A 21,402-nucleotide genomic window follows, 5' to 3' on the forward strand; every position below is an offset into this window, starting at 1 on the left:
CTCGAAAACCAAAAAAAAAAAAAAAAAAAAAAAAAAAAAGTTTATTATGGAAAAAACAAAACAAAACAAGCTGGGCGTGGTGACGCACGCCTTTAATCCCAGCAGAGGCAGGCAGGTTACTGTGAGTTCAAGGCCAGCCTAGTCTACAAAGTGAGTCCAGGACAGCCAAGGCTACACAGAAAAACCCTGTCTCAAAAAACCAAAAAAAAAGAAAGAAAGAAAAATAAAAGAAAAACAAAACAAACAAAAATCTGATGCAAGATCTGGACAGATTGCTTGGTAGTTAAGAGCACCTGTAGATAACAGGACCTAGGTTTGGTTTCCAGCACCCACATGGAGGCTCGCAACATATGTAACTCCAGTTCCAGGAGAGCTGATGCCCTCTTCTGGCCTCCGAGGGCACTGCATGCATATACATACAATATACTCTTGGGTCAGACGGCCATGCTCCCTCAAAAACTTACATTTTGTGAAAGGAAAGCTATTAATAAGAGATAAGAACCAGTTTCCCATAATATTCACGCGCTTGGCTCTCCCAGGCCGCTAGTTTCAACCTGGAGTGCCCTCACTCCAAGGAGAGAGAGCGAGAGAGAGCGAGCGAGCGGCGAGAGCGCCCCAGGTTTAAATAGGGAGCTAAGCAGGAGCCAAGAGAGTCCTAGGGTTCAGGACTGCATCTGATCCTGGTCCGAGAAGTAGGATTGAGACTGGGCTTGTCCTCTTTCCTCCAGCACACGCGCGTGCGCGCGCACACACACACACACACACACACACACACACACACACACACACACACACACGCACCTCTAGGCGTGCATGAGGAGCAGGATTCCAAAGTAGGCAAAGGGATAGCTTTAGGTTTAGGCTCCGTGCTGGGGCCAGTTGAGCCACGCAGGGCACAGGAGCAGGCCAGAGTCTTGTTAAGAAGGCGCCGACTCCTCTTGGCAGCAAAGGTTTTTCCCCCCTCCAGTACGTAGAACTATAAGGAAATCATCTAATTTCACTGTTGGGACTAGGGTGGCTTTTCTGTGGAAGCAGCCCCATGGGCTCCCCCATGACAATGGAGGTCTGTGATCAGGAAGTCCACGTTTGTTCAGCAAACATTGCCCCACCCCCACCCCCTTGCTGTATTTGAAAGCAGCTTGCTCCAGCCATGAGACTTTGGGACTCATTTTCACCACCTGATCATCTGCCCCAGCAGGACCAGGTCTTCACATCCCAACCATGACAATCAAAAGTGCTGCACTGGCTGGTTTTGTGTCGACTCCACACAGGCTAGAATCATCAGAGAGAAAGGAGCCTCAGTTGAGGAAATGCCTCCATGAGATTCAGCTGTAAGGCATTTTTCTCAACTAGTAACCAATGGGAGAGGGCCCAGCCCACCGTGGGTGGAGCCATCCCTGGGCTGGTGGTCCCGGGTTCTATAATAGAGCAAGCCAAGTGGGGCAAGCCAGTAAGCAGCACCCCTCCACTGCTCCCGGAATCCTGGCTTGTTTGAGTTCCTGTCTTGACTTCCTTCAACAATGAGCAGTGATGTCTAAGTATAGGCTGAATAAGCCCTTTCCTCCCCACCCTGCTTTTTGGTCATGGGATTTCATTGCGGCAACAGAAACCCTAAGACAGGGGGCTTTCCTGCGCCCAGTTTAAGAACAGCCCTAACTTCCATTAGATCTATCTCCACGTGACCATCTTACAAATGTTACTGGTCCAGCATCTTTCCCAGCAGAATCCAGAGCTGGGGATGAGGGACAGGAGGGCAATGGCGGAGGTATGACCAGGAGGCACTAGCATGGGACAGTGAACCAGGGAAGAGCACAAACCAGCCTCCAGCTCTCCCACAGGCTGTCCTGACATGGAAGTGACAGTCATCGCTGAGGAGACAGCACAAGTCTGGCCTCCATGTGTTCTTCCCCTCACTTCCCAAACTCTGGAAAGGCAACACAAAAGCGTATCTGAAACAAAATACATGTGGGTCCCACATAGCCCTCCTGCCCCTCCCTGGCGATTCCCATGGAGGCTCCAGAGGGGTTAGTATTAGCAAAGTTTTACTTTAACTTTTTTCTGCCCATAAATGACTTAAAAAAAAGAAAAAGCCAGTGTGCAGGAGGCTGCCACCGCGGGCTGGAGGCAGCGCCAGGCACCGGGTCTATCTCTGAGATATGAGGCACTGCTCAGAACCCCCCCAGGCTGGGGACCAGACAGGGGGTAGGTTTGGGAGGGAGTAACAAGCCAGAGTGGTGGCTCCAGACCAAGCCTGGGACCCCAAGGTCTAGCACACTCTGTTGGGCTGACGAATTAGGGCACCCAAGGCTGCAGCAGGTCATGGAGTTTCAGAAGGGTTCAGGTGCTGCCAGACACCTCCCTAAGAGAACCTCTGGGTGTCACAGTCTAATGTAGTGTTAGGGGCACAGGCCAAGCCATGGCCTAAGGCAGGTGTTGGGGGGCAGGCATTGGTGCTAGGACTATAACCCTTTCCCTTCCCTTTTTCTTTCTATAAACTGTGGTCCATGGCAATGGGTAGACATGTTACTGATGCACACATGTGTGCACATGTGGGGTGTGTGGTGTGTGAAGGTGTTGGTCATGGGACATCTCTGGTAATGGCCAGACAGGAGCCTATGCAGAAAGTGGTCGCCAGGGGCCACCTGATACACAGGTTCGCTCCCAAAGTGGCCCCTCAGGGGCCAGTACAGCTGGATGGCCAGGGCCGGGCAGGCCAGGCTGAACCCAGGCCCCAGCATGGATGTGGGCATATGTTAGGGTGAGGGACCTGGGGTGATGAAAGAAGGGGTGGACAGATGGCTGTGGTGAGTGCATGAGCAGCAGGCATGAAGCAGCCAGCCATCAGAAAGTGAAGCATCGCTCCTTGGGGTGGCCCGCACGCTCCAGGTTTGGCAAACAGGCAAACTGGATCATTGGTGGGGGTCCACACATCAGTATCAGCGGCTCCTCCCCGGGAGGTGGAAGGTGGTCCCTGATCATCTCCTCGTTCACGAAGCCCTGGCTGTAGTCCCAGGCTGTGGAGCAAGAGATCAGGTAAGTCGGAGGGGGACTCTCCTGCCCACCCGACCCACAGTCCTATTGTCCGTCCTGTGCTGTCCCAGATGCTCTGCTTCCTTTTCAATAAACCCATCCTGCACTAGGGCCCTAAACCCACTACTTCCTGACAGCCTGCAACCAGAACACAAGGCCTTCATGGCTCCCCTCACCCACCTTATAGTGAGAAAACCTGCCCCATAGACCCCCACAACTACCACGAGATTATTCAGTCTTGTAGTGCTAAGAATGGCACTCGGCCCATGCATGGTAAACACGCATCCCCCTGGCTCAGGGTACGGCATATGGATTTCACCTTACAGAAACGGAGGCCCAGAATTGGTCAAGGTCACACTAACTAGTCTCCCTAAGGAGGTGCCCAGCCCAGGCCGGTCAGAGTGACAGTCTCTATACCCTGAACCCCACCTACCAGCTCACTGCCTGACCCGTCCCTCACAGCTGCATTCTGGCCCCTGGCCTGACACTGTTACACTGACACGGTGAGCAGGCCAGGTGAGATATGAGACTCGTGACTGTGGTGCCAGCACTTGAGAGAGACAAGGGAAGTGAGGACGTGAGTTCAAGGCCAGCTCTAGGTTCTCTGGAAGAAGCAGCATGTGAGATCAGCCCAGGGTCTGACACCAGTGAGGTTGGGACAGACTCAGCTTCTAGGGCTGGGCCCTGGGGTGACAGCCACTCCCTCCATGTCCTGCCACCTCGCCCTCTCCTGCCTGGGCCTGTGAGCACATCATTTCTACCCATCCCGTTTCTCGTCACAGGCAGTGCGTCAGGGCTGGCTGGCAGGTTCAAGCTACTCAGAGAAAGAATCCTAACACCTCTCGGTCCAACTGAGAGTACCCTGCTCCAGGCCAGTCCCTGAGCTGTGCCCAGCGGGCCCAGCCTCTAGCTTGGCTTCAAAGGTGGACAGGAAGAGGCAGCAGCAGAGGAGAGGGGCACCGGGTCACTGCCATCTGCCAGTGAGGCTGCTTCTGAGACCCAGGACTCTATCAGGCCTGGCACGGGCCCCTCAATTCTTCCAGCCCCATCACTCAGGATTCTCTCTGGCTTGTCTCTGCCTTTTGCAACCCAGAGTTACCTCACATCCCTAAACACCAACAAAAACAACACAGACGCTCAGGATAAAAAAGGCACTGGAAAGCCCCCTTTAATCCCAGTGCTCTGGAGGCAGATGCAGGGGGATCGCTGTGAGTTTGAAGCTAGCCTGGTCTACAAAGCAAGTCCAGGACAGCCAGGGATATTACACAAAGAAACCCTGTCTTTAAAAAAAAAAAAAAAAAAAGCCCTGGGGTCACAGAGATGGCTCAGTGGGTAAAGGCACTTGCTGTATAAGCCAAGCCTGGTGACCAGAGTTCAATTCCTGGAACTTGACTACATACTTTGTCCTCTAACCTCCACACATTTGCTGTGGAATGTGCACACACACACACACAAACACACAATTAAAAGCTAGTCGTTTTTTGGTGTGTTTTGGTTTTGGTTTTTTACTTAGTTTTGTTTTTTGAGGCAGGGTTTCTCTGTTGTAGCCTTGGCTGTCCTGGACTCACTTTGTAGACCAGGCTGGCCTTGAACTCACAGCGATCCACCTGCCTCTGCCTCCCAAGTGATGGGATTAAAGGCGTGCGCCATCACGCCTAGCATAAAAGCTAGTAACTTTTTTAAAGGTGTTGGCTGACAGGCAGGCACTGATTATATGATGTCTCCTGTGTGGGTTCCCAGGTACAGGAGCGACCAACACAGTCCCAGGAGACCCTAGGATGGGGAAGGATCCACTGTGTTTGACCAGTGATGTCCTCCAGCCCGTGGACCCCATGAGCTAACTCACGGAATACAATTCCCTTTACATCCTGGCTGCTGGGAATGCCCGGGCATGGCAGGGGGCCACCACAGCCATGTTTGGTGTGCGTCCCATCCCTGACTGCACTTTAGGCCAGCCCTTGTTTTCTTCCATTCCTAAATCCATTTGTACCCCTCTGACTCAGCTCCTGAGTCACTGCGAGCTTCCTAGGATCCCTCTGGAACAAGGCGTGGCGCAGACAGACAGCGGCCTGGGAACAAGCCTTCTGCGAACGTGAGGCAAGGCTCACGGGGCATTTTTGGATGGTGTTGCCTTATCTAGGTCCCAGAGATGGCCTTCAGGAAACCTAGCATTTGCCACATGTGTGGGCTGCTGGCCCAGCATCTGGGTCCTAAGGGCCTGTTGCTGTTTCCTTGTGGGTCAGAGGGCTGAACAAAAGGGAACGGCCTGGTGATTACCTAATTCTTTCCCTAAACCCTATTAGGGAGGCGACCTGCATTCCCACAGACCACCACAAGGGGCAGCACTGGCCCTGACGCCACAGGAGGACAGTCTCCAGTTAGCTGCTCCCTGGGCAAGCCTACCTCCCACTCACAGCCCTTCAGATGCCTACACCCAGTGCCCCGTTGACTCACACAAACATGGCTTGGCGGGCATCGCTGTTTCTTCCTACTGACACTCCTTCCTGCCTTGGGGTGGGGAGCACAAGGCTCTTAAAGCTCTAGAGATCTGGGGGACTCACCAGGGCCTCCCTAGGGTTACAAAGGCAGTAAAGTGGGCGGAAAGAGCAGGCTCCTCTGTGGAGCTGCCTGCAAGGTGCACAGGGAGCTCCTGGGATGCCATGGTTATGAGTGGGCATTAGCTCCTTGCTGATGCGGCTACTTTTGAGTCACCACATACCTGTAAGTGACCCCTCAGCCATACTGCTCAGTAACCCTAATAAACTCCTTGGGCACTAAGGTGTACTTGGATGGAATTGTTCCTTTGCTCTATCTTTGCTCTCTTTACCCAGGATAAATACAAACAGCCTATCTGGTTTTTTTGTTTTGTTTTGTTTTTTTGTTTTTTGTTTTGCCCCCTCTCCCTGGGGTGACTAGAAACAGTCTATCTTTGCCCTCTCTACCTGGGGTGACTAGAAACAGTCTATCTTTGCCCTCTCTACCTGGGGTGACTAGAAACAATCTATCTTTGCCCTCTCTACCTGAGGTGACTAGAAACAGTCTCAGAGGATGTAGAGGTGGGGGCTGCTTTCTTTACAGCAAAGAGGACACAGTGTTGGTTTTTGTTGTTGTTGGTTTAAGGGGACAGAGTCTCATGTAGCCAGGGCTGGCCTTGAACTTGCTATGTGGTTGAGGATGACCTTGAACTTCTGATCCCTCTGCCCCCACTTCTCCAGAGTGCTGAGACTGCAAACGTATGCCACCATGTCCAGTATTTGCTATGCTACAGGTCGAATCCAGGGCTCCATGCATGCAGAGTGAGTGTTAGATCCAGGCCTCTATGAGTGCAGAGTGAGCGTTACAGCCAGGCCTCCATGCATGCAGAGTGAGCGTTAGACCCAGGCCTCCATGCGTGCAGAGTGAGCGTTCCATCCCCAACACTGACGTGGTCTCTTATGCCCTTATTTTTACCAAAGCAGGAACATGAAGGACAGCTCAATTCCCAGAGAGCACTCTTAAGGGAGTGTGGGGGCCTCGTCCCCTCTTCCAGCATGGGCCTGCTCCCTCCATAGCACACTTACTTGGCCCACAACTTGCAGATGCATGGCAGAGTTAGGGTAACCAGAACAGCCTAGCCTCTCCCGAGATTGACCAGAAAAAAAAAACCACATACAAAGGCTGTTGCCGGTTACAAACCACACAGAAGCCGCCAGCCCAGCCCTCGGCACTGCCCCAAAGTGAGCCAGACCCCAAGGAGCTAAGTGGACTTCGCTATTTGGCAGGGGTCCCTGCCCTGCCTCTGTTGCTTCCTAGCTGTGGGGTGTGGGCACTTACTTCCTGTCTCTGAGATCTGTTTCCTCCATAGCTATGAACAGGCCGTGAGGGCTGAATGAGCCTGATGAAGCTCAGGGCTGAGGGTTGCCTCCCGCTCCACCTGGGGTTTCCTGTGCTCACCATCAGGGGCTCTGTCCACTGTGTACCAGAGCTTGAAGCGGGCGGAATGCTCGTTCCTCAGTTCCTCCAGCTCAGGCCGCAGCAGGATGTCTTTCTCGGACTGCAGGAGACAGGCCACCCAGTCAGGACAGGTGACTCAGGGGCTGCCCTTGAGGACCTCTACAGGGACAGGCCCAAGGGTGGGTCATCATGACCCCCTGGGCCACACTCATCATCCTTGAGGCAGACGATGAAGCTTGACGTAGTGGCCCTCTCCAGCCACCTCGCCTACACAGCCCTTCCAAGCAGCTGACCAACAGCTTCCTTATGAACAGAGCCTGTGAGGGGGGCATGGGGGGCACAAGCCTAGGATCCCAGCGCTCAGAGGCCAAGGCAGAAAGGTCCTGAGTTCAGGACCACTAGGGACGTTTACAGCCAGCTTAAACTTTCTCTCTCTCTCTCTGGCCTAGCCAAGGCTCCTGAGCGGGCATCAAAGTGTTTCCTACAGCTGCACAGAGACCAAAGCCCTTCTCCTGGGCTACACACATGGGCAGTGCAGAGCTGGGCCAGATGGACCCTGGGGACAAGATGACCTGAAAAGTATCTGAGAAGCACGAGGTGCCAGCATCTGGCCTCTACCCTGCTGAGACACGTGGGACTCAGCTTGGTCTCCCCAGACAGGTCATATTCTTTCATGTTTGGCTACAAAGCATAGGCCCCGAGGGGGCTCTTGCTTCCCTGTCCTGTTCTACCAGTGAGCAGTGCAGATAGGGCAAGCCACTCATCACCGGCCATGCAGCAGGTCACAGAAGCCACGTTTCAAGAGTGCTCACGGGGCTTCCGGGGCTTGTGTCCTACTCAGGTACTTCTGTCTCTGCCCAGGCCAGTGTCCCCCACTCTCCCAGAGTTCCAAATCTGCCAGAGGTGCAGGCAGTCCCCAGTAGGAGGAGATGCATGTCCTAGTGCGCCCCCTTCAGCAGCCACCCACATGTCTGCTACCAGAATGTTCGCCCTGCCCCTCATTCCAGACATCCTTGGAATCTCTGCAGAGCCATTCAGACTGCTGCACAGGACCTGGCCGAGCCCCAGGCCTGCATGTCCTGAGGGACTGTTCACTGACCTGGTTGGCAAAGAGCAGGTGGCACACAGTGTGGTCGTTTGGGTCCTTCATGACAGCACGGATCACTTGCAGCATTGGAGTGATGCCTGTGGAACAGGGTCCCCACACACTGAGCAAGGGGAGGTGAGGGAAACCCAGGCCTGGCCTCAGACCTCCCTCCTCCCACCCCCACAGCTGCGGTTCCGACCCTTACCTGTGCCTCCTGCAATCATGCCTACAGACTTCACCTTCCTGACAACAGGGTTGGACTTCTTGTCTGCACGGATGGCAAACTTCCCTGGGAAGAGACGGAAGAAGTAGCTGAGCCCTGCAGGGTCCAGGGAAGGGAAAATACCACACAGCCCCAGCCAGCCGGAACGAAGACAGGAATCTGCTCAAAGACCTCTCATGGAAGAGAGAGGGCAAAGGAGTGGAGGGTTCCCGCTCTGTCGGCTGGCTGCTTAGGGCACATTGAGTCAAGCAAAGCAAAGCAAAGTGGTCTGCAAACGAACCCCCACGCACAGCCAGCGACAGGTAGGGGAGAACACCACCTGTCTCACCCCACAACCACCCCCCAACTCCTAGCTCTCCAGAGTCCTGCCCTGTCCCCAGAGGTGCCTGTTCCAAGCACCTTTGCCCTGGTAGACCAGCAGCCCGTTGGGGCCCCGGAAGTCAATGGTGTCTCCGATGTTCATGTTTTCCAGGTACTGGGACATCTTCCCTCCAGCAGGAAACTTGGGATGGGTGTCCTTGAAGTACACCTGCAAGCCAAATAGGTATCTCTTGATCCCCACCCAGCTTTGGGGCACCCCAGCCTCAGGGGCAGGGGGGAAGCCCCTAAGGTCCCATTCGCACAAACTTAAGCCTTCCACCCAACACCTCTCAAAAGCAAGGCCACACAGGGATACTTGCTGGAGGGCCATGTCGGTGCTGAAGCAGCTGAGGTTCCAAGACCAACACAAGGAGGCTCTGGGCATCAGCTCAGCCCCACCCCCCCCCTGCTGGTACAGGCTTCAGCAGTCACACAACATCCCTCTTTGAAGTGACTTCCTGCTGGGCCCCTGTGGGATTATTTTCTTGGGAAATGGGAGGCCTGTGGGAGCATGGCCTAAGAATATGGGGACAGAGGAGCAGCAGTGTCCCTGTCAGGGCTGGGCCATATTCTAGACCTTGGAGAGAAGCAGAAGTCTGAGAGTCTGAGGGGTGGGGAGGGGGAGAGGGGGGCAGAGCACTGGCTTAGGCTCTGCTGCAGGATTTAATGTGATTGCTATTCAGGGCCAATGGGAGCCATGAAGCTCAGGTCAGCAGAGGCCCGTGTCATCTACGTCATCTACGGCTCCTCTCTGTCTCTGTTTCTGCTAGCCTCCCCCCCTCCCTGCACTCTTCTCTTTCTGACCACTGTCTCCAACCCAACAGACACTCGGTCCATGACCATTTCCCTTTTTCTGGACAATGTCCCTGCCCGGCACTCTGGATGTCTCCACCTCTTACCCATCATCAAATCCCCACTCTGCATTCTTGGCTGTCAGTTCTCAAGCCCTCTGACTTCAGAGCCTTTCTGCCTAGACAGCATCTCTCCTCCCTCCTCACCTGGACAACGCCCATTCCAGTACAGGTGTCCCTTTCTGTGCTACCTGAGTAGGAGGCAGGTTCTCACATACACACCCCACCCCCTGCAGCCATGCCCTGGAGACCCCACCTTGACAACCAAGTCCACAAAGCCCTTGTCATCATCGCTAGACACGGGGGTGTAGGGCCGAATGACCAAGTTCCCATCAATCCTGGTCGAGAGGTAGATATGCTGGCCTGTAAGACAGGGAGGGGTCGCTTGGGGTCAGCTGCTATTCTCCCCGCCCCCACCAGGACCGTGTCTTTCCATTGGCCTACACCTGTGTCCCATTCAAACTCTGGCCTGGCCTTGGCTCCCACTGTTCCCTCCCACCTCCTGAGGGATTCGTAGCACACCTCGGCACTGGTCTCTACATCTGGGCTGGTGCCCCTGTCAGGGATACAGGCCCACTCTGCAAGGCCAGGCATTGCCCCCTCCTCCCTCTCTTGACTCCAGGGAAGAGATGGGCTGGGCAGACTCACCAATGGGAAGGCCCAGGATGTGCTGGGGTGAAGGCAGGGCAAATCGGAAGCGCCGAGTGTCGTGACTGATAATCTGCAAGGAGACAGAGCTGCTAGATCTCAGAGCTCCCATCAGCAGTGACAGTGATGTCACTGGCATACACACATGGGGGTGCGGGGGTGGGTCAGGTGCACATTTAGTGGTCCTCTGTTCTTGCTGGCCCAGAAAGGTCCACATAGCAGGGCAACCAAAGAACGAACACATTAGCCGGGCGTGGTGGCGCACACCTTTAATCCCAGCACTCGGGAGGCAGAGGCAGGCAGATCACTGTGAGTTCGAGGCCAGCCTGGTCTACAAAGGGAGTCTAGGACAGCCATGGCTACACAGAGAAACCTTGTCTCAAAAAACAAAAACAAAAACAAAAAAACAAAAAACAAAAAACCAAAAAACCCAACAACAACAACAAAAAAGAATGAACATGTGGTCTCAAAGGGAGAATACCAAACAACCCAGAGAATTCTGGGAATTCATGTGGTGGGAAGGGTCCACATCTACTCTCAGCTGGAGCCTGAGGTAACAGGAACATCTTATGACTAGACTAGAAATGGAGTGGACCTAACACAGAGCCACATGTGCCAAGCCTGGCAGTAGGAGGTTCTAGAAGTCAAGGCAGCCAAAAAACCCACAAAAGTGAGTGGCTATGGCTGGCCTGTATAGGGCCAGGGGCTATAGCAGCGTCCACTGGCTGAGAGGTTCTGGGGTTGCCACAGTTAAGAGCCCAAACTCAGGTCACCATCCTCCAAAGGCTGGGCACCAGGGTCTAGTCAAAAGCTGGACTGTGGTGACCACTTCCCTGCCAGAGACGATAAAGGACTGCTTGAGAGACCATGGAAAGGGCGGAGAAACAACCCTCCAAGGCTCCCATGCAAGGGCCAAGAAGTCTGCCAGTGAGTTCTGCTCAGAGCTGACTGTGGACCCTGCTCCTGGCCCCCAAGTTGGCTGGGGGAAGAGCCAGCAGCTGCAGGTCCACACCCACATGGCACTAACACCTGGGGTGACATGCACACTTCCCCGTATTAGCTCAGTCTGAGAAGGAAGGCCTTGCCCCTCAGGAGGAAGTCAGCACAGGGAGGCCGTTGGTGAGGGGAAAGCCCCATCCCTGCACATTTGAGCTGAGGAAACATTGAAGCCCAGCAGGGCACCACTCAGGGCAGAGCTGCAGCCACCCTGCCTCCCAGAACCTTTGGACTGGGCCAAAGGCAGCCTCACACTGACTAGGAACAGAGTCCAGCACTATTGACTGGGCCTAAGGGCCAAGGACACAAACCACCCTTCAGGGCTTTTTTTGGGAGGAAGAACCGATAACTGCTAAGACAACCTTTTGCAGGACAGCTTGGCAGCACCACAGAGCAGGCCCAGCAGCTGACTGCCAAGGGCAGCACCAGTCTGTGGAGGGGGAGGCGGGGAAGAAGGTAAATTCCAGAAATGCCATGTGCCCATTCAATGGGAACAGAAGGGTCCCCATTGTGTGGCCTTGTATCCTTATAAAAGACATTAGACTGGTCACCAAACCACCACCACCAACAACTAAACAAACCAAACAAAACAAGGCAGCTTTGAGTTGATTAAAAGCCATCTGCATTGTATGAGTAAAATGGAAGCAGACTTCAGGTGTCCAAAACAACCCACTGAGGGGCTGGGCCCGCCACGGGTAGGGAGGAGAAGCCCCACTGCTCAGGCAGAACTTGTACAGTGCCACACTAATCATGTCACGGTTTAAGAATTAAAGGGCAGCGCCAGGCGTGGTGGCGCACGCCTTTAATCCCAGCACACTCGGGAGGCAGAGGCAGGCGGATCGCTGTGAGTTCGAGGCCAGCCTGGTCTACAAAGTGAGTCCAGGATGGCCAAGGCTACAGAGAGAAACCCTGTCTTGAAAAACCAAAAAAAAAAAAAAAAAAAAAAAAAAAAAAAAAAAAAAAAAAGAATTAAAGTGCAGCATAGAGAGGGGAGAAGATATGATAATTAAAAACAAAAACCACTTAAGAGGATGACAATGAGGGGCAAAGCCCTGAGTACCACGGTCAAGGCCCTGGTGTCCATCCTCAGTGACAGACAACAAACCAGAAACCTGACAAAGAACAAGGTTTAAAAGCATGATGCTGCACCGGGTATTGTGGCACACGCCTTTAATCCCAGCACTCGGGAGGCAGAGGCAGGAGGATTGCTGTGAGTTCGAGGCCAGCCTGGTCTACAAAGTGAGTCTAAGACGGCCAAGGCTACACAGAGAAACCCTGTCTCGACAAAACAAAATAAAATAAAATAAAAACATGATGCTGTCTGGGGGTTGGGGGATGGGAGGGTGGTGGTGGTCCTGGTGGTGGCGCACGCCACTCGGGAGGCAGAGGCAGGAGGATCTCTAAGTTCAAGGTCAGCCTGGTCTACAAAGAGAGTTCCAAGACAGCCAGGGCTACACAGAGAAACCCTGTCTCGACAAACCAAGAACCAACCAACCAACAGTATAAGTGTGCCTGCGTGGGTCTCAGACCCGCCAGGAGCTGCGGGGCCTCACGGGACAGGGCCTGCTTTTTTATTTTGACTTTTTCCCTTCTGTCGCCTCTACAGTTCTGCGAACACCACAGACTTGCAGCCATGTGTCCCATCAACCCCCACTTGTCAGGAATACAGCATAGAGGGCTGGGCCCTGGGGCCTGAAGCCAAGGCTTCTCCAGTCCCTCTAGCGTCATAGTCTGTTTTCTGACTCAGTATTCCTGCCACACCCCTCTGGAAGCAACTAGGGGAAGCCAGGAATAGAGCAGGGAAGGGCCCTGAGGGAAGGGAGGGCAGCTGAGCAGGAGGGACCAGAACTGGCCTGGTATAGATGCATGTCACAGAGGCAAGCAGAGGCAGACATCCAGGCTGACAAAGGCCCAACTGTATCTACCACAGTGAGCAGGGGAAAGGATGGGCTCTTATCTCTAAGGGGCAGGGTGCTCAGCCTCTCAGCCTGCTCCCCAGGCTAAGTAGGGGTGAATACCCCAAAGGCCCAAAGAGCCTCTCCCATCCTGATGGGACAGTGGGAGACTGTCATAGGGTGTTATTACCCTCTGGGATCATCTTCATCAGAGCCTCGGTGACTACTTGCAAAGGCACACCCTACGCAACAGACTGGGCCTGCGGGTGACTTTTCCTCACAGAACGATGGGCTGGGAGGGTCATAGGACCCTCATCTGAGGTTCCAGCCACTCCCTCCTGCACCACCCAGACATCTGTGTGGTTCTGCCCTAACTGACCTGGCCTTGGGGGTCTGTGAGGGTACTATAGTGTACAGGCAAGAGAGGGTTAACTCAAAGGGGGCACTCCACCTATGCTATGTGGGGAAATCGATCACCCAGGTGGGGGTGGTGCTGAGGCTTTTTTTGGTGATAAGGCTGCTTTAGGGTCACCCACAGTCAATCACACTTTGTAAGTAAGCCCATGGGTTCCCCGGCATGGCTTTTGATGACATGGCACTTTGGTCTGTCAAGGGAGCAGGTGTTTGTTTCTATCTCCCCAGGGAAAGAGCCACACCATAGAGAGCAGGGTTAAATCCCTCTGCCACTTCTCCATGGTACTCCCTTACTCTCTACATCTGCAAAATGGGCATGTGCAGGGTGGGGGGGGTGGGGCAGGAGGCAGCTCAGGTACCCAGGAGCCACAAGGATGCTGGGAGTGGGCCGAGACACTCACCTCCTTGTCGATGAGCCGCAGCGGGTACTTGACTTCGGGGTTCTCGAGGGTGATGGCAGGTGAGGAACGCTGAAACAGCTTCATGAAGAGGCTGTAAAGGAACCAGACGGGGGAGAGCGCTACGCGACTCAACTGCAAGGATAGAGTGGAAACCAAGGTCAGCACAGGGGCAGCAAGAAGCCATGCCCCCTCCTTACAGATGACACTTCACCAGAATCCCTGGGCCATTCCACTAGGAGCTACCAAACCAATTGCGTCACCTGCCACATACTGGATTGTCTGTACCCAGCACCATGCGAAAAGCCTTGAAAAGCCTTGAACGTCTGATCCTCCTGCTCCCAAGCATAGAGGCAGGCGTGCCATGCATGCTGAGCGGGTTCTCTACCGAATCCCAGGCCCAAGTTCCAGGTTTCAGCCTGGCTCAGAATCCACCGCAGAGCCCTACTGAGCACAGGGCTCCAATGAGCGCAGTTTCCTAGGGGCCACAGCCTCCATATTTTCTCTTCCTCTTCCTCCCAGAGCCACGGAAACAAGCCAGTGAGGATGGATACATTGAGTCTCTCCCTGGGTGCTGGGCTCTGCCCTGGGCCCTGGGCTGGGCATTGCTCCTCACTGGCTGAGGAGCCCTGGGCAGCTGTTTTGGGAAGTTGGGCTTAGTTGAAAAGAAGTGAGTCAGTGGCCCTGGCTCCTGCCCTTTCTCTGCTTCCTGGTTAGCAAGGATGTGAACAGCCTCGGCAGCAGGCTCCTGCTTCCATTGCCATGGCAGACTGTAATCTCAAGCCAAAAGATTTTTCCTTTCTGGTTATTTCTGTTGAGGTATTTTGATTACAGGAGAGGCGGTCCCACTCAGCTGATACTCTCAAATCTCAAGGCCCAGCCCTGCTGTCTCTCCCTCTCAAAGCTGTCAGGACTCCCCCACTTTCTAGTAGCACTCTGCCTGAGCCTCTTGTCCCATCAGCAGGAAGAATGTGAGGCTAAGCACGGGTTACTCCTCCCCGGGAGCTAAGCTGGGGCCCCCAAATTCCCAGAGGGGTAAGCAACCTGAGAAGCGGAGGGACCATTAGCCTGACAAGCTCCTTATCCCCTAAACCGGCCCTGCAGGTTCAGGCAGCCCCAGCAGCCAAGGCCCTTCGTTGGGCCCTGAACAAATTGCCTCTGCAGCAGCCACAGCCTTGCCCCACAGGCCCCTGGTATGTTACTCAAGAGTTTACAAAGAACCAGTTGCTGGGCCCATAACACTTACATATCAGGACCATAACCCATTTAATGAGCACCACTCCGCCCCTCACCATGAGAGCACTGTCCCAGGGCTTGCTGAAGGACCAAGTTGACACCATGGTGTGCAAACTCAGAGACCCATGTTTGAGGCCTAGCCCAGAACTCAGAAGCCTAAGATTCCCTAGGGCTTCTGGAAAGGAAAGTGAATGAAGCTTCCAAAGACCATGCAGAGAGCAAACACCAGCCATGAATCCTGAGCTGGCACTGCTCCAAGGACAAGGCCTTGTGTCCCTAGGACCAGCCCACTTCAGCTCTTGACTGCAGGTGTAGCAGCTACTCCAAGCCACAGGTGGCAAACAGGCTAGACAGAATTGCTCTGCCCCAAGTCACACCAAAGTCCCAGGACCACACTCCGTATCACTAGATTGTCACCTGCTTTCTCAGGGTAGGCAAGTGGCTGGCCAAGGTGACAGACTGTAATTTGAATTCAGAACTTTTCAGTCCCATCTCATTGTTCCTGGACCACCTCGGGGGACAGGTCCTACTGTGACCCTGTCACAGTCTGCAGCCCAGATCCTGATACTCCGTGCCCCTGCAGAAGGCACAAGCACATTTCTAAGCCCAGCTTCCCAAAGCTACAAACTGCTCTGCACCCCTCCAACATGCATTATGGCTGCTGCCTTTAATACACCTATTCTATGTAGCTCTAACATGGGGCTTTTCTCCCAGCTCCCTCCATACCAACTTACCACCCCCCACTCCCCTTCCCCCCACCCCACCCCCACCTCCACGGCCTGCCTCTGACCAGGAGACTCCTATGAGTCCTTCAGAAGCCAATTCAAATGCTAAACCTTCCCCAAGGAGCCATGCCTAACTAACCAGAAGCTTGGTAACTTTCCATAGCCTTGGCCTCTCTGTCAGCTCTCTGGCAGTGAGGACCATTCTGGCGATTTTTCTGCTATAGATGATGCCATGGTAAGAAACAAAACTACAAAAAAAAAACAAAAAACAAAAACAAAAAACACATCCACCACTGTTGGGAGCCCTAGGAATGAGCACCAATGACTGTGCCCACGCTCCGTGTACCCTCTATTATCCCCCCAGCAGGACTGTTTGCATACACAGTCAGGTTCGCTAGCTGGAGTCCCCTTGACCTGTAGCTGGCCTCCCAGGGCCTGCCACACACGGATTTGTTCCTGACCCTCCACTGTGGGCTCCTGTTGTGGTCTAGAAAGGAAACATCCCTCACAGGCTCATGAATTTGAACACTTGGCCCGCAGTGAGGTCAGAGAATCTTTGGGAGGATGTACCTCACTGGGGACAGACAAGCTATCTTCACTTCCTGTGTGCAGTTGAGATGTGATCCCTCAGCTTCCTGCTCCTGCTGACACACCGTCCCTTGCCATGATGGCCTCTAGCCCACGGGAAGCATAAGCCACAATAAATTCTCCCTTGGGCTGCCTGTGGTCCTAGCTAATACAGAAGTTAATGCAGGTGCTCCCACATCTGCATTTAACAAAGGAGGCCCAGAAAGGCCCACCATGGAGGTGGCCATGTGTGGACCAGCGCTCGCTCTCGCTAAACCTAACAATGCTACCCAGTGTTGAGGGCAATGTCTACACAGACACCCCTACTGTCAGGACTCTAGGTGGCTCCCTGAACATAATAAGCTGGAGTCACCACCCAGAACCTCCACCAATCTGGGCTCAGAATGGCCTACCTCTCCTGTCTCCAGGTAACTCAGGGTTGCCTGGTCACCACTATCCCAGCACGCAATGCAGGAGGTACTCAGCAAATACACAAGGGCAACAGCACCCCTCTCTCCTGACCCCTTATGTCTCTCTCTGACTTATGTTGTCTAAAAGGTTCCAGAACCATGGCAAAAGCCAACACTGCTCTCTGTTGAAGGAAGGGCTCAAGCTATGCTATTTGCCTTACAAACCTTAGGTACAACACAGGCTGTGGAGGGAGCCTTGCCACCTGCCCATGGCCCTGGAGCATATTCAGAAAGCACAGGCTTCATGAGCCAAGAACTGCCTCCTGGCTGCTCCCTATAGCCACTGCCCTCTTACCTCAGCCCTCAGGCTGCATCTGGGAGGTGCTACTATCACTCCCATTTCAGGTTAAGAAACAGATGCTTTGGGGACAAGCCTGTGCCCAGGGACATGTCTGGACTCTGAGAGGGGAGGGGTGAATTTTTTCTACATAAAAATTCCTATCTAGAAAGGCAGCTGTGACAAGCCACACTAGCTGTCATTCAGTTGACAATCCCAGCAGGCACTCCTGTGTCTAAGGTATGTGTGTAGCCCAGGCCTAAACCTCATGTCCAAAGGGTCCAAATTAGAGAAGGAGAGCAACCTAGTCATGGGGGGGGGCACTGGGGGGGCACAGGGGGTGGGCGCTGCACCAAGGCCAGAAGCAGTTGAGTGAAGGCTTGGTCTCCAAAAGCGAGAGGCCGAGCACTCACTCATAAGGGGAATGGTTGTATTCTGTCCTCATTGGCATGGAGCAAACAGATTGTCACCCATCCCTTCACGGCACCACCCTAGTCTCTGCAGCAGTGGCCAAGTAAACAGGAGGTAGATACTGAGGCCAAGTCCCTGCCCCAGTTCCTCCTCAGCTGTGTACACACACATACACACACACACACACACACCACGGACAGCTTTTTACCCCACCAGTTTCAAGTCCTTTAGGGCAGCTGCTTCCCAGACCTTGACCCTGCAGGCCACACTCCAGTGTAGCAAGGAATGCCTTCCTCTCCTTGCTCTGACAAACAAGGAAGGAGAAAGGAAACTGGGTGCCAGGGTCCCAGGAGGGAGCCCTGAGTTCACCCACCATAGCTAAAGGGTGCGCAACCTGCTCCCCACCCACAGGACACCCTGCCTGGCTGTTCGTGCTGGCATTTCCCCCCCTAAAACCCTGGAAGCCACTTGGCCCAGGCTGGATAAAGAGGGTGGGCAGAGAGCCCAACCCCCATCTCTCTCCGGGTGCCAGCTCTCTGACCTGGGGCTTGAAGAAGCCCATCGTCAACTGCCTTACCTGCCCACCACCTAATCTCTTGCTGTCCTGCCAGGATCAAGTGACCACAGCCCTCCTGGTCTTGTTCTAAGTGGGAGGAAGTGGGAGGAAATGGAGGAAGTCCTGAAGCAGGGGGGCTCTGGGCTGGGCTCCAGACTATGGGGGAAGGGAGCCCAGGAGGAGGAACAGGTGGATAGCTGAGCCACCCTCTGTGGATGGTAAGCCACCTACCAGGCTCAGGATTGCCAGAAGCCAGTGGGAAGGCCTTATATACTCTACAAGAAGAATGGGTCTGTCGGGGCTTGCTGGAACTCACAAACAGGCAGAGAAGCAGTCCAGAGCAGCTGGCCAAGCCCACAGTGTTTTCCAGACGGACAGCAGACTCAAGTGCCATCCTCTGGGTTGGGCCCCCCAATATACGCAGGAGGCCTCCCATAGCGCCTGCGTGGCTCAGATAAGACATCTGGTTCACGCAATGCCCAACAGCCACACATATAACACATGGGCCTCCAGGACAGGAGGCTGGTATACCGTAGGCACCGGGGACTAAGTGGGACCCCAGTCGGTCCCACAAACCAAGGATAATACCAAGCAACCCTTGGACAGATTAAACCATGGTCGGGTCTCCTGATAATTACACAGAGCTCTGCTGCCTGCAAGAAACTGCTGTTGACTTAACATGAATGGATAGAACAGCCAGGCACTGGGGTGCTGTGACACACCTACCAACATGGCCCAGAAGGTGAGGAAAGCATGCAAGGCTGGGAAGGGCAGGAGGCCATGGGGAATGTCTGGGGAAACTGGCCAGAATGTCATTTTGGGGTGATGTCACTTTGGGGTTTGCCTTGGGCCAGGCTGCTCCTTAGATGGACCATCCTGGATTGATCACTCTCTCAACAGCAAATGCCACTGGGTGGTGGTGGCACACACCTTTGATGCCAGCACTTGGAAGACAGGAGCAGGTGGATCGCTATAAGTTCAAGGCCAGTCTCACTCTACAGAGTGTGTCCAGGACAGCCAAGCCTACACAGAGAAACCCTGTCTTGAGAAGGAAAAAAAAAAGAACAAATGCCATGGCAAGAAGCCAGTTGCCTGTCTTCACCAGGAGCCCTGTATCTTGCAGAGAGGAGAGCACCTTCCAAGAAGGTGCTGACTTAATCTTGCCACACCCAGAAAGCTGGGCACCTTGAGGGTGTGTTTGTGTTTGTGTGGTTGGGGCATAGTGTACATGGATGCTCTTTGTTTTGTTTTGTTTTGTTTTTTGAGACAGCGTTTCTCTGTGTAGTCTTGGCTGTCTTGGACTTACTTTGGAGACCAGGCTGGCCTCAAACTCACATTGATCCACCTGCCTCTGCCTCCCAAGTGCTAGGATTAAAGGCGTGCGCCACGACACCCATGGATGCGCTTTAAGAAATCAGGGAGAAGCCAGGCAAGGTTGCACATGCCTTTAATCTCAGCACTCAGGAGGCAGAGGTAAGCGGATCACTGTAAATTCAAGTCCAGCCTGGTCTACAACACCTAGGACAGCCAAGGCTACACAGAGAAAGCCTGTCTCAAAAAAAAAAAAAAAAGGAAACAGTGAAAGGATAGACTTATAGATGTTAGAAGGTTGCAGCATCCTCAGTGCCCTGGGCTGATGGCCAAGTCTAAGTGACACTTCTTCAGTGACAGCACAATTCTGTGAGTAATAGGAATATTCAGGGCTTTGGGGGTGACAGCAGGAAAGATGTGAGCAGCTACTGCCTTGTTTATTTCAAGAAGACGCATCCAATCTTTGGTCAAGAGACATCCTACACACTTCTCCCATGCACACATGCACCCCAAAGTATTCCATGCCATGCCAGCTCACATGTGTCCACTATCCACACCTACGTTTCTCCACGCCCACACCCTCATTCTGTCTGTCTCTGTCTGTCTCTCTCTCTCTCTCTCACACACACACTCCTATTTGCGCCTCCACGCACACAACCGTGCATCCACAGTCACACTCCACATTTATATTTACACGTGTGCGCTCATTAGTGATGCACGCGTTTCACATTCCCACAGGCTCAATCACTCCAACTTTCTCACTCTCACAAGCCACGCCCACTCACGCGGGTGCAACACGTCACTCATTCCCTGTCACATTCGCGCACACATTACGAGGCTCCCCAATGTCCACCCCGCGCTCGGGGCCCCTCTGGCTTGAGGCAGGGCCTTGAGTGGCGCAGTCACTACCCAGGGCATGAGTCACGGTCCGCAAGGGGCCGGGTAGGGCGCGGTCCTCGTGAACGGGTGATGGGCGCCCCGGATCGTACCGTGTCCCCACGGTACGCGCCTGGCGATCCCAGACCCCTGCCCGCCTACCGTGCTCAGCTGGGCCCCCATGGTGGCGGAGAAGACAGTGGCCGTGCCGTTCTACACCCGCTACTCAGACGGCCGCTCCCCTAACGACCCGCCCCTGCTTCAACACCTCGGAGGCGGGGCCGCTCTGCGGAGCCAGTCAGCAGCGCGGAGGTGGGCGGGTTGGAGGCGGGGCCTCCTCGCATCCCCGCCCACTTCCGCCCTGTGAAGATGGGAGCGCACTCTGAGTGGCTGGCTACGCTGCACGGAAGGGGCTCGGCGACACTAGCTACTGTGGCGCCTCTTTGTGGCCTCGGGCGGTAGATCGTAGCCTCCGGGCCTGTTTTGTCCTGGTGAAGAGAACAAGACGTCGCCCCCCGCGATAGCGTCTCAAATCCTGAACCTTTGGTCCTGCGAGCCTGCAGGAGCTGACTGTGTTGGCCAGGGCTCACATCGCGTCCAGGGCATGTAGCCAACCCAACCACTGGCCACCGAGTTCAGGCCACAGCCCTGCCCTGCCCCAGTTCAAGCCTTTGAACTGGTTGTTCGTTTCTGAACAAATCTTCGAGTGTACTGAGGCCAGCTCCGGATTAAAGTTCAGCTGTCACCTCTTCAACCAGGCCAGCTCTGGCCCTGTGCTCCCTCAAGGGACCCCGCTGGTGCAGAGCGGTCTTAGTAAGCGCTTAAGTTATTTCGCCTGTTCATTCTCCGTGCTCTGCGTCCACATACTCATCGCACAAGACTGTGGGGCTTCCCTCAAGTCAGAGCTCTGCAGTCAGTCAGCTCCCTGGGAATCAAGAACACAGCCCAGCACATAGGTACTTCATAAACACTTGCTGAATGTGTCATCTAGTGGGGAGGTGACTATATCTCTGGGATTCTTCAATGTGGTTCTGGCCAGAGAGGGAAGGGAAGACAGCTTTCAGAGCACCCGAAACCTGCAGGGCCTGGAGGTGGGGACAAAGTGGGTAGAGGCTGGAGGTGAGCAAGGCTAGAAAGG

General features: G+C 54.3%; 1 protein-coding gene across 2 annotated transcripts; it reads right to left on the reverse strand.

Annotated features, from left to right (window-relative positions):
- Nucleotides 1-2,567: 2,567 nt before the first annotated feature.
- LOC127201492 (NADH-cytochrome b5 reductase 3) lies at nucleotides 2,568-20,563 on the reverse strand. 2 transcript variants are annotated; one of them, XM_051160098.1, is made up of 9 exons: nucleotides 20,427-20,563; nucleotides 13,839-13,970; nucleotides 10,133-10,205; nucleotides 9,741-9,847; nucleotides 8,673-8,802; nucleotides 8,256-8,339; nucleotides 8,063-8,148; nucleotides 6,964-7,063; nucleotides 2,568-3,014 (listed from the first exon to the last, which is right to left on the reverse strand). In XM_051160098.1, exons 1-9 carry the CDS (start codon nucleotides 20,445-20,447, stop codon nucleotides 2,842-2,844), a joined length of 906 nt encoding a protein of 301 aa, XP_051016055.1. In that variant the 5' UTR covers nucleotides 20,448-20,563; the 3' UTR covers nucleotides 2,568-2,841. The 2 variants fall into 2 exon arrangements, with proteins under 2 accessions (XP_051016055.1, XP_051016056.1); XM_051160099.1 differs by lacking the exon at nucleotides 20,427-20,563 and adding an exon at nucleotides 18,099-18,249.
- Nucleotides 20,564-21,402: the final 839 nt, after the last annotated feature.

This window comes from Acomys russatus, chromosome 17 (assembly GCF_903995435.1).
Source record: "Acomys russatus chromosome 17, mAcoRus1.1, whole genome shotgun sequence".
Lineage (NCBI taxonomy): Eukaryota > Metazoa > Chordata > Mammalia > Rodentia > Muridae > Acomys > Acomys russatus.